Source organism: Pleurodeles waltl, unplaced genomic scaffold (genome assembly GCF_031143425.1).
Source record: "Pleurodeles waltl isolate 20211129_DDA unplaced genomic scaffold, aPleWal1.hap1.20221129 scaffold_37, whole genome shotgun sequence".
Lineage (NCBI taxonomy): Eukaryota > Metazoa > Chordata > Amphibia > Caudata > Salamandridae > Pleurodeles > Pleurodeles waltl.
In genome coordinates this window covers 5,936,812-5,950,139 of record NW_027150076.1, presented here as the reverse complement: position 1 = coordinate 5,950,139, position 13,328 = coordinate 5,936,812, and the positions used below count along the sequence as shown (strand labels likewise).

The 13,328-nt window shown below is 46.3% G+C and overlaps 1 protein-coding gene across 1 annotated transcript in view; it reads right to left on the bottom strand.

Annotated features, from left to right (window-relative positions):
* Window positions 1-3,799: 3,799 nt before the first annotated feature.
* Window positions 3,800-13,328, bottom strand: part of LOC138276102 (zinc finger protein interacting with ribonucleoprotein K-like) — a 52,853-nt gene continuing 43,324 nt past the window's right edge. The window contains exon 3 of the mRNA XM_069219155.1: window positions 3,800-6,878. Within this exon, the coding sequence (XP_069075256.1) occupies window positions 6,058-6,878 (821 nt within the window). The 3' untranslated portion in view covers window positions 3,800-6,057. The remainder of the gene's footprint in view (window positions 6,879-13,328) is intronic.

The window sequence follows — 13,328 nt, the reverse complement described above, 5'->3', positions numbered from 1 at the left end:
GTGCGTGTGTATGCAGGAAGGCGGGGTGAGGAAAGTGAGTACGGGAAGGTGGGGTGCAGGGAGTGAGTACTGGAAGCGGGGGGTGGTGCCCTGGAACGGGAGGGGATTCAGCGAGGGTGCGTGTGCTGGCGACAGGAAAGGATTTTCCTGTCTCCGGCAGCGTTTCCGCCAGGGTTTTTTCTGGCGGTGTTACCGCTGTGAAAACACTGCTCACCTCTGGCCCCGGTGGTCGGACCGCCCTGGCAGTACCGAAGGCATTGTGGCATTTTGGCAGGAGCCAAACCGCCACACTCGTAATATGGCGGTCTCCACCACCAGGCCCGCGGTGGTAAGACCACCACCACGAGTGTGGCATTCCGAAGACCACCATATTCATAGTGAGGGCCTATGTCTACAATTAGCACTAAGCACTGCAGTGTCTGTGCACCCGTGCTGCTTGTTTGTAAGATCCAAATACAAAGTTAATGGCTCCACAATTGGCACCTTTGACTTGTCATCCCTTTCAGATGCTCAAAACTGTTATGAGCACATGCTCCGTCTGGCAGGCTCCTTTGTCATTTTCGTCCTTGCCTGCCACTCTTGACACACTAGCACCTCTGATTGCCCTGCCAGCACATTGCACTTCAGTGTTGTTCTGCTTATTGCTGACGGTTTAACGGTCTGGGATTAGGCTGAATAGACACATTTTTTCTTTTATTCCTCATTGTTCTTTTAGAGCCCCTCCAAACTGACAAATAACACTGCATAGCATTCTACTGTTCTATTGGCCGATGAATGTTGTTTTATCTGTACTCTCACATATCATGACTTTTGTAACAATTTTAACTAATTATAACAAATAAGGTATTACTTACGCCTGGCCGGTCTTGATGGTTATCAGCCTGAGAGGGCAGTTGTGCAGCATCTCAATGGGCATGCACATCAGAAATGTGAGTACAGTGTTCAAAGCCCATTGAGGCATGACTAGTGGCCTCACATCTGGACCAGAACCTCCTACATGACTTCTCCCAATTTGGGTTCCGCAGCAACCACAGCACTGAGGCAGCCTTTGCGGCTATAGATGAGATCCGAGCCCTACTCGCCGGAGGAGAGACTGCGGCTCTGATTGTCCTAGACCTCTCGGCTGCCTTTGATTTGGTCTCTCACCACATACTCATCACAAGGCTACACAACATAGGCATCAAAGGAGTCACTCTCATATGGATCCCTCTCCGAAGCCACCACCAACACCAAGACCAAGTTCCACAACTGTATGACAGATGTCACCAGCTGGATGAAGGACAACTGCTCGAAGTTCAATATGGAAAAGACAAAGGTACTGATTTTCTGAAACAAATGCTCCCTATAGGACACATCTTTGTGGACCTCAAAACTCGAACCTACTCCTACCCCGACACTAAGAAACTAGCTCCATTCTGGACAAGCTAACCACGACAACTCAGGTCAACTCAGTCTCGCCTTCTGCTTCTTCTTCCTCCTCCTGCTTTGTACAATATTCAATGGCTACCACAAAGGTCAAGACACACCATCCCCCAGGCTCTCATCTCCAGCCAATTGGACTACGGCAACACTCTTAATGCAGGGATCGCAGCTCACCTCCGGTGACAACAGACCTTACAGAACACTGCAGCCAGAGTATTCCTGGATCTGCATAAAAGAACCCACATCACTCATTACCAACGGCTCCCTGTACACAAAAGATACCAGTTCAAGCTCCTGATCCACACATATATTGCCCCATAGAACTCGGACAAGCCTATTTGAGCCACCAGCTGAACGTCCATGAGCCTACTTGACACTTTCACTCTGCTTACCCTTCTCTGGCCCTCACCACCAGCATCCAATGTAGCAGATGCAGAGGTCCCTCCTTCTCCTACCTAGCAGTGAAGAAATGCAACAAGCTACCCTTTTATCTCCAGATCTCACCATCTCTACCAGAAAGTCCCTGAAGACCTGACTTTCTGGCTAATCAACTGGATCCTGCCAGTGCCCACATACCCTCATGGGTGATAAGAAGCACTCTGCAAGTCTGCTGATTGATTGAGGAGGAAACGTGTTGCATACCTTTTATGACCCAAGCCGCAATGGGTGACAAACACAAAAGATTGGTCTGCCAACTGCAAGAATGCAGAAGTGGCTGAGAGGTAACCGTAACTGTGCTGGGAGAGGAGCCCTGGTGGGCCAAAGAAAGAACAAAAAGTAGAACCTGGGAGAGAGGTGCAGACAGAGTGTCAATATGTCTGGATGATCACCACACTATAAACTTATCCCACTGAAAGGTGTATACAGTTTTAGTGGAGGGACAACTGGCTGCCAGAATAACATCACAAGCTTCAGGAGGAAGATCGAAAGCTGTCAACTGTTGCCATTCAATCTCCACACATGAAGGTGGAGGGTGCACAGGTTTGGGTGCGGGATCCTTCTCTGATGTTGCATCAGAAGATCCTCCCAAAAAGTCAGCCTGTCTGGAGGACAGATGTTCATGCTCAAAAGTTCGGGATACCAGACTCTCCGTGCCCAGGTCTTTTAGTAATCTTGGATGACACCCACAAAATATTTTACCAATGATTGATTGGTTTCCTCCCTCAGTTCAGCTAGAAGCTCCTTCACTTTGGGTTTGCCAGGCACTTGAATAGTAAAAGTTATTCCCTAGTCCATTGTCTGGTTCAATTAGATCTGTAACGGCACAACATATCCCTTTAGCAGTAAACTTTAGAGCACCAGTAACACAAACCTTATGGCGAGGGGTGCCCTCAACATAGGAGGAGACTATATGTGTCACTCATGTCTACACTTCAGTCCTGTAGACCCAAACACAGAAAATGTTTGTACATACAGAGCGCTGCTTTACCTACTAATTATGAATCTTATTGCAACTTAGAACTCCTGTTGGGCTATCAAGGGCACCAAGCATGGTTTTGTGGACAACTACTTCATGTATTTCAGAAAATCAGAATGGCACCCTAAAGGAAATAAAGGGGCTTTGTGGTTTACTGTTCACCTAGTTCTCTATTGTTATTTTAGCATGTTGCCTCGATCTGTGCTGCCAGAAGGTCTTTAGAACCTATAGCTCGGACCATATTGTAACCAGTCTGTAGCTTGGTATCTTAGCCCTTGGCTGGAGGTTGGTATCTTAGCTTCTTCCCTTACTCTGTATCTGTTTCCACCTAGGTTTCTGCGTGATAATTGCAACCTAAGCAGATACATACCAAGATCAGCCCTATGTCTATGGTATTCTGTGTGCGCACCCAGTTCAAGTTTGCCATCTTAAAACTACATTGTTTCTATAGAGTGGACTGAGTGACACCAGTGACTGGCCAGACAAGGAAACTGGTGAAATGTCCTAGGCTACGGCCTCTGTCCTACACACAAGAAGCATGTGCTCTTCCCCCGTTATTTGTTTCTTTTGTTTCACTTATGGGGCTGCTTCCTTATGACTCATTCCAATGGCCACATTTCACATGTTTTTTCCTGTTACTCTTACATCCTTTTTCTTTGACTTTTCTGTGTCGTAGTTTGCCTCTTGCTCTAGGCAAGACTGCTGGTTTAAGGTTGACAGCACTTTTTTGTTTGTAGGCGACCATGCCTATCCTACAACAAGTCACAACTGTCGTCCCAACCCTCCCAGCTCACAAGCATTACCTCACCAAACACATGACAGTAAAAGGTGATTTGCACCAACCTTTACGCTTGGACTCAATAAGACGACATCTCAGGGAGGTTGTGGTTAAATGGAGATTATTGTTTTCTGATATGAGCAATAAGTCTCATTCACACACAGGCAATGAAGGAGATGTAGTGAAGTTTACAATAGGTTTTATTTCAACAATACTGCGAACTGCTATAGAGTGCATGAGATGCAATAATTAGGATAATGAACAATGCAAGGAACAGAATGGTAAAAACGAGAGTTATGAACACAAAATCCCCACCATCTTGCAATTACATGAAGTATGAATAGTTGTGAAATAGGCCTAGTACCCTAGCATGGAAAACCTAACCCCTAACCTAGAAGAGAGCTAGGTATGATAAACCTAACCTGCCACTGCCATGTCCATGGAAAGCGCCCCCAACCCTCATTACCTTGGAATGAGGTTTCTAGATCAGACTCCGTGAGGACACGAAGGCTGGGTCTGCATCAAAGCAACGTGTAGCATAGATAGCGTTGATGGCATCGGTAGGAATCCCTCTGATGGCCTTGTCTGTGTGAGATGTATTTATACAGATCTGGTGTGACCCCTGACGCAGGTGTGTTCTCAAACAACAGATAAGAAGGAATACGTGGATGGCAATTCTATAAACAATTCCTTGAAAAGCACATTCTGGTGACTGTCACACATAAGTAGGAAAGTACCTAATGTGAATACCTACGTAACTTCTTCTGACACTGATAAGGACGTCTTTACAAAGTAGCACTGATAATGTGTACTATAAACATCGTCCTCACTATAAACATGGCAGCCATGTTTGAAGAAATAATTAAATAAAGGTGCTAAAACAGAGCAGCCCACGTAGGTTAAAAGTCACTAGGTGACAGGACACAGACCTGCAAGCCTAAAGGCTAAACTGAACTCCTGATTCCCGATAAAAACTAATAGGATCCACTACAGCTTCAGATCCAGGTCTTGCTACAAGCAACAGCCCCTCCCCACACACGCCCAGCTGTGGGTGGTGAGCTGGACACTGGTGTCTGCGTGACTCCAGAGCAGCCTCACACACGCCCAGCTGTGGGTGGTGAGCTGGACACCGGTGTCTGCGTGACTCCAGAGCAGCCCCACACACGCCCAGCTGTGGGTGGTGAGCTGGACACCGGTGTCTGCGTGACTCCAGAGCAGCCCCACACACGCCCAGCTGTGGGTGGTGAGCTGGACACCGGTGTCTGCGTGACTCCAGAGCAGCCCCACACACGCCCAGCTGTGGGTGGTGAGCTGGACACCGGTGTCTGCGTGACTCCAGAGCAGCCCCACACACGACCAGCTGTGGGTGGTGAGCTGGACACCGGTGTCTGCGTGACTCCAGAGCAGCCTCACACACGCCCAGCTGTGGGTGGTGAGCTGGACACCGTTGTCTGCGTGACTCCAGAGCAGCCTCACACACGCCCAGCTGTGGGTGGTGAGCTGGACACCGTTGTCTGCGTGACTCCAGAGCAGCCTCACACACGCCCAGCTGTGGGTGGTGAGCTGGACACCGGTGTCTGCGTGACTCCAGAGCAGCCCCACACACGCCCAGCTGTGGGTGGTGAGCTGGACACCGGTGTCTGCGTGACTCCAGAGCAGCCCCACACACGTCCAGCTGTGGGTGGTGAGCTGGACACCGGTGTCTGCGTGACTCCAGAGCAGCCCCACACACGCCCAGCTGTGGGTGGTGAGTTGGACACCGGTGTCTGCGTGACTCCAGAGCAGCCTCACACACGCCCAGCTGTGGGTGGTGAGCTGGACACCGGTGTCTGCGTGACTCCAGAGCAGCCTCACACAAGGCCTAATACCGGGTATCTGTAGGTTCCATGCTTCAAGGCCACAGATGAATGTGGCTGGATCTTTTTTGTGGGTGGCAGAGGGGGAATGGGAGAGGAGACAACCTTTACCAGTATGCTTCATGACTCCATACACTAGAACAGTTGCTTAAACCTAAAGGTTTGAAGGAAAGCCTTGTTCACTCACTGATGGCATAGGGCCCAGAGTAATCAGTCTATATTAATCCAAACAATAAGCTCAGTGAATACCAAAATCCAAGCGACGAATGTGCGTCCAAAACAATTACTCTATTAAACTCCATAAGTTGTCTTCGGAAACATCAATGGTGCAAACTGTACTTGTAACAGTTGGACTACTCTAAAAACACAGTGAAGGTACTATCTACACACTTGATTGCCTCACATCGGAGGGACTGCACAGTCTCTACTCTGAGAAAGTGAGAACCCCAGCCCTGATGGATCCTTAGATGCTGTAGATGGCCTAATTTCATCTATACATTCTTAGATAACGTAAAAGATCAGCTTTCTTTTTTTAAATGATGCTGTTTTGGCCGTGCTTTGGAAAGGCTTCTGTCTTTTATGTGTTACTTGATGTTGCTGAGGAGCCGCCTTTTTTTAAAACCTTTTTTCATACCCTGTGCAGCAACATAGCGTTTTCCTGTGTGTATTCTCTGATGTCCTAAAAGTCGTTCTTTACAATCAAAGCTCTTGCGACACACACTGCAGTGAAAAGGCCTTCTGTGTGTGATTTGATGGTGTGCAAGGGTTCTCTTATGATTAAACCTCTTTGCACACACACTGCACTGATAAGGCTTCTCTCCTGGGTGTGTTCTTTGATGCCCTGCAAGGCGTTCCTTGCGGTCAAAGCCCTTGCCACACACAGGGCAGTGATAAGGCTTCACCCTTGTGTGTATAGTGTGATGGTATACAAGGCTTCTCTCATGAGCAAACCTCATAAAACACAGACTGCACTGATAAGGCTTCTCTCCTGTATGTGTTCTGTGATGTATTTTAAGATTTCCCTTCTGAGTAAAGCTTTTCTCACAGATATAGCATTGAAAGGGCCTCACTCCTTTGTGAGTTATTTCATGGTGTATAAGAGTTGCCTCGTCAGCAGACCTGGTTTCCTGCTCAGGGTAGGGACACTGTATTAGTCCTGTGTGTGTTTTTTCGTGCAGTAAAAGATGCGTCTTTCCAGTAAATGTCTTCGTACACTCAGCACACGGATACGCTCCTAGGCCGCTCTGTTTTCTTTTGGGCCCTAGAAGTGCATCATTGTTAGAACTCTCACTCTTGTGTGACCTTTGGTGTTTCTTTTCATTCATTTTGTGAGCAAAGTTCTTCCTTCCAGCAGAAGCGTGCTGTATCTCTTTACCATTCAGACTTTCTCTCTGAGACTGCGGTGCTGTGGAGTGAAATCAACACTGAAAGTTACACACGAGAAATATTTCTTGAAACAAATACACTGCTATAATACGTGAAAGGTGGACTAATATCTAGGAAAGAAGGGGAAACCTACTACCTGTAACCAATCGTTTGCTGCTTGACATCACAAAATAATGTGGGAAGAACGTAGGAAATAGCTGAAAGCGTCATCCAGAGACTGACTAAACATGATCTGAACCTAACATTCACTCATGAGATCACACAGACCAACGCCAGCATCAGGGACTACCTATCCCAGGATCCTAAACGCTGCCCCAGATGACTAAGACAAGAAGAGCCTGAGCTATAAACAGCACTTTTCACTGTCCTGCAGCGTTGGAGGCACGCAGCCGAAGCCTGGGACAAGGACAGGCCGTCCACGCCCGTCAGAGCCCAGTGGAGGCTGGGCTGAGCCACCCCTCTAACATTCACTGTCTTTTTATTACCGACTCCACAGTTTGCCTTTGTTGCTCACAATTAACTCCAGATACAACTGGGCAGTTCCGTAGTCTCTATGTGTTTTCAGCACTAGCTGGTGTCAAGGGAAAACCTAAACAACAGGGGTGTGGAATTTATTAAAATATCTACTTGTCCAGGGGACAGGTTGCTTCTCAAATCTACTTGTCCTGTAAAAAGATCTACTTGTCCCTTTGGTGCCATGTAGTGTGGCGACAAATTATGGCAGCAATCTCATTATGTAAGAGCTCTGATAATAGCCTCTCTGATTATGCCAGGCTACTACCATAATAGGGCTTGAATACTTGCAGTTTCAATCCCTACTGTAGCAATTTCCTTATTTTGCCACCTTTCTGCATACTGGGGCTGGAGGAAGCAGTAAGCAATAGTTCCAGGGCTGGAATGCCTTTGAGTCTGCAAACCTACTAACCTGCATGTTTTAAAGATTTTCACCAGCTTCTCTCTAATATTTTCCCATAATAAGAAAGGTTGGACAATTACTCCTGACAATGGCAGAATTAGAACTTCTTCCAGGGTTGGGAAGAAAGTGGCCGGAGGGAAAATGAACTTGCAGATGCTCAAAAGATTTTCACATGAGCAAATCTACACATGCGTATTTACCCATGCTAAAATACAGTTCACAAATATTTTATAGGGGTACGACGTATACCATGGGTGCACTTTTGTGACTTTCTTTAAGAATTTGGGGCCACATGTAGGTAGGTTCAGATTTGCGACCCGCAAATTGCGAGTCGCAAATCCGAATGTAGGATGGTGTCCCTGACAACATCTGTGATTCGCAAGGGCTTCGCAAATGCCCACCTAGTGAATAATCATGAGGTGGGTCGCAATTTGCGACCCCCTTGCAAATAGCGGCCCTCACAGGGATGGTGGCCTGCTGGAGACAGCAGACCACCATGTCTGTGACTGCTTCCTTAAAGGAAAACGAGATGCATTACAAAAACGAAAAATGAAACGTTTTTGTTTCATTTTTTCAGAGCAGGCAGTGGTCCGCAGGACCACTGCCTGCTCTGAAAAAATGTTTACAGTGACATTCACAATGGGGAAGGGGTCCCATGGGGACCCCTTCCCTTTTGCGAAAGTGTTAGCACCCATTTGAAATGGGTGCAAACTGCGATTGGTTTGCGCCCGCGTTCGCGGTCACAAAACAATCCTACATTGCACTGCGAGTCGCAATTAGGAAGGGAACACCCCTTCCTAATTGCGACTCGCAAACCCGTTTTGCGATTCGGTAACCAGGTTACTGAATCGCAAAACTGGGTTTGTGCATCGCAATGTGCTTTTTGCACGTCGCAAACAGCGAAAGTCGCTGTTTGTGACATGCAAAAAGCTACCTACATGTGGGTCTTGGTCCCTAATTAGGTCTGGTGTTAACAAAGACATTTTGTTTAATAAAAACTTCTATTTCTCTCTCTTTTGGCTGGCTTTACTGTGAGTGATTGCATTCTGCTCTTCCACAAGGAGCATATTGGCACACAAAGTAGTTTTGTTCAGTGTCAGGAACTACAGTGGCAATCAGTGACGTAACGAAACTGGAGGGTGCCCCTTTGCAAAGAACATGGAGGAGCCCCCTCTCCAGACTCACTCAGGGCTTGTGCTGTGCTAAAGGGGCCCCCTGGAGGGCGGCTGCAGGGCCTTTGTTATGCCACTGGTGGCAACGTGTGCTTTTAGAGTTAAAAAAATTTGGGGTTTTCTTTTGGCAGTGTTTGTTACAATGTTGAGGGCCTGGTAGCTCCCACAACAATAAAGTGTTACAAAAGCCAGGTCAAAACAAGACACGCATTGATGAAACTAAAAGACTTATAAAAATATGTCAGATCAGTTGGCTTTGTCAGTGTTTGTTTATTTTCATGCTTCCCATATTCGTGTTGAAAATGGTTACACTGATTTTCCATTAGAAATATTTTTGGGAAATACTAGCATGCATCAACACATTTTACTAAATGACACTTCATTTGCATCTAATCAGAGAGCATTCTGGGAGCATTATACTTAGCCTCATAGCCTAAAGTTTTCAAACATGTGTATACACAGCTGTTTTTTTTTGTACTGGAACCAACGTCAGTAGTGAAATGTGACCTTAAAACATTTATTTACAGCACTCACCCTAATAATCAAGGCTTTCAAATAATGAACCATAAATACAAGTTCGAACAGCATTATCTTTTGGAAACACATTACCTCAACTGCAGAGAGTTCCACTCTCTGTAAACAGGCAGCCAAAAGGTTTGTGCTGCAGAGGGTTGGACCTACTTGTCCCAAGGACAAGGTAAACATAAAAACTTGTTGCCCTTGACCCCAAACAAGATGTCCCGGGCGTCGGGCGATAGGAATTCCACATCCCTGCACTGGTGTCATATGCACAATGTCATACGAAAACACAATACACAGAAGTACTAAAAATAAAGGTACTTTATTTTTATGACAATATGCCAAAAGTATCTCAGTGAGTACCCTTAGTATGAGGATAAGTTATATACACAAGATATATGTACACAAACCAAAATTATGCAGGTAATAGCAAGAAAAGTAATGCAAGCAGTGTAAAATTACAGTAGATTGCCATAGGAGCACATAGGTATAGGGGCAACACAAACCATATACTCCAAAAGTGGAGTGCGAACCACTAATGGACCCCAAACCTATGTGAGCTTGTAGAGGGTCGCTGGGACTGTAAGAAAACAGTGAGGGTTAGAAAAATAGCCCACCCAAGACCCTGAAAGGTAGGTGTAAAGTGCACCTACTACCCACAGAGAGCACAGAAGTCGTGATAGGGGGATTCTGCAGGAAGAACAAACACCAGCAATGCAACAACAGTGGATTTCCGGACTTGAGTACCTGTTAGAGAAGGGGACCAAGTCCAATAGTCGCGACAGTGTAATGCCAGCTGAGGGTGCAAGGAAGCTGCCACCGGATGGAAGAAGCTTGGAGTTCTGCAAGAAAGAAGAGAGCTAGAAGTATCACGACTTCTGTGCTCTTTGGGGAACTTAGGTGCACTTTGCACCCACTTTTCAGGGTCTTGGGGTGGGCTATTTTTCTAACCCTCACTGTTTTCTTACAGTCCCAGCGACCCTCTACAAGGTCACATAGGTTTGGGGTCCATTCGTGGTTCGCATTCCACTTCTAGAGTATATGGTTTGTGTTGCCCCTATCCCTATGTGCCCCCATTGCATTCTATTGTGACTATACATTGTTTGCACTGTTTTCTATTGCTATTACTGCATATTTTGGTATTGTGTACATATATCTTGTGTATATTTGCTATCCTCATACTGAGGGTACTCACTGAGATACTTTGGCATATTGTCATAAAAATAAAGTACCTTTATTTTTAGTATATCTGTGTATTGTGCTTTCTTATGATATTGTGCATATGACACTAGTGGTACTGTAGGAGCTTCACTCGTCTCCTAGTTCAGCCTAAGCTGCTCTGCTAAGCTACCTTTTCTATCAGCCTAAGCTGCTAGACACCCCTCTACACTAATAAGGGATACCTGGGCCTGGTGAAAAGTGTAAGTACCCCTTGGTACCCACTACAAGCCAGCCCAGCCTCCTACACAGTATGCCAAAGTGAATTGGTAAAGTTAGTCACTAGCCTGTTAGTGACAAATTTGGAAAGCAGAGAGAGCATAACCACTGAGGTTCTGGTTAGCAGAGCCTCAGTGAGACAGTTAGGCATCACACAGGGAACACATATAGGCCACAAACTTATGAGCACTGCGGTCCTGGCTAGCAGGGTCCCAGTGACACATAACACACATACTGACAACATAGGGTCTTCACTATGAGCACTGGGCACTGGCTAGCGGGATCCCAGTGAGACAGTGAAAACACCCTGACATATAATCACAAACGGGCCAAAAGTGGGGGTAACAAGGCTAAAAAGAGGCTACTTTCTAACCCCCCCCCCCAATTGAAGGACAATAAGGCTAACCTTGGCCAGTTGAGTCTTTATTGTCTAAGTGGTGATAAGTGGAGAGTAGCTCTGCAATAGACTGGTTACTCCCTTTATCATCCACTATATGGTTACTTCCCTGTGGGGATATAAACCACCCTGTTTGAAGTTTTTTAGCTAACCAACAATGTGAAGATATATTTTCAGAGTTCCTATCAGTAAGTTTTAGTTTCGAACAGTGGGAATTGTCCACTGCACCTATTTCTAGTGATGAGAATGCCAAACAGGGATTCTGTCTCAGTAAAGCCATAGCTGGGCAAAAACGATGTCCATATGGCAGTAACAGAGAACAGGGATGCTGTTTCTCCTGTTTTGGAGCAGGGCAGGTATGCTGTCGTATGAGATCCACACTAGGGCAGGGGTGCTGTCCTAAGTGTTTTGAGGTAGTGCAGGGTTGCTGCACTAAAGTTTCTCTGGGAGGGTTGGAAGGATGCTCCATGTTAACTACAATGGTGGACTTTTTCTCACCAATATTAGTGATCCCACAGAGAGGTATTGCTACCTCAGGGAGTACAGCTGTGCCAGCTGATGGTTCCCTTGGTACAGGTGCCACCCCAGGAGAGGTTTCTCCAACCACAGGAATGCTATCCTGAATGGCAGAGTGGGTAGGGGATACTTTGATACCCTTTTTACCTGTTGTTGGAGAGGGATCCTGAGTTTTCAGGCCTATTTCTCTCCTTTGCTTTTTCATTTCAGTAGAAATTAGAGGGAGCAATTCCTCAGGGATAGCCAGCATGGCTGCATGGGTATAAAACTCTACCTCAGCCCAACCTGAGGTCTCTAGGTCATTACCTAAGAGACAGTCTACAGGTAAGCTAGATGACACTACCACCTGCTTAGGACCAGTAACTCCACCCCAACTAAGCTGAACTATAGCTAAGGGAAGAAACTTAGTGGAGTTATGGACATCAATTAACTTGTACTGTTGTCCAATGATGTGTTGTTCAGGAGGCACGAGGTTTTCAGTCACCAAAGTGATACTGGCACCTGTGTCCCTGTAGGCCTGGGCCTCAACACCATTTATTTAAACTGTCTACCTGTACTTATCCATTGTAAGGGGACAAGCAGCCAGTGTGGCAAGGCAAATGCCACTAGGTGTGACAGAAACTGTGATCCCTTATTAGTGTAGAAGAGGTGTTTCTAGCAGTTTAGGCTGATAGATGGTAGCTATGGCAAAGCAGCTTAGGCTGAACTAGGAGACATGTAAAGCTCCTACTATACCACTGGTGTCATATGCACAATGTCATACGAAAACACAATACACAGTAGTACTTAAAATAAAGGTACTTTATTTTTATGACAATATGCCAAAAAGTATCTCAGTGAGTACCCTCAGTATGAGGATAAGTTATATACACAAGATATATGTACACAAACCAAAATTATGCAGGTAATAGCAAGAAAAGTAATGCAAGCAGTGTAAAATTACAGTAGATTGCAATAGGAGCACATAGGTATAGGGGCAAAACAAACCATATACTCCAAAAGTGGAATGCGAACCACGAATGGACCCCAAACCTATGTGAGCTTGTAGAGGGTCGCTGGGGCTGTAAGAAAACAGCGAGGGTTAGAAAAAAAGACCACCCCAAGACCCTGAAATGTAGGTGTAAAGTGCACCTACTACCCCCAGAGAGCACAGAAGTCGTGATAGGGAGATTCTGCAGGTAAAACAAACACCAGCAATGCAACAACAGTGGATTTCCGGACCCGAGTACCTGTTAGACAAGGGGACCAAGTCCAATAGTCGCAAGAGTGTTGAGAGTGGGCAGGAGCCCAGGAAGTGCCAGCTGAAGGTGCAAGAAAGCTGCCACCGGATGGAAGAAGCATGGAGTTCTGCAAGAAAGAAGAGAGCTAGTGACTTCTCCATTGGAAGACGGATGTCCCACGTCGCGATGAAGCTTGCAGAGGTGTTCCCACGCAGAAAGACCGCAAACAAGCCTTGCTAGCTGCAAGGGTCGCAGTAGAGGTTTTTGGGTGCTGCTGTGGCCCAGGAGGGAC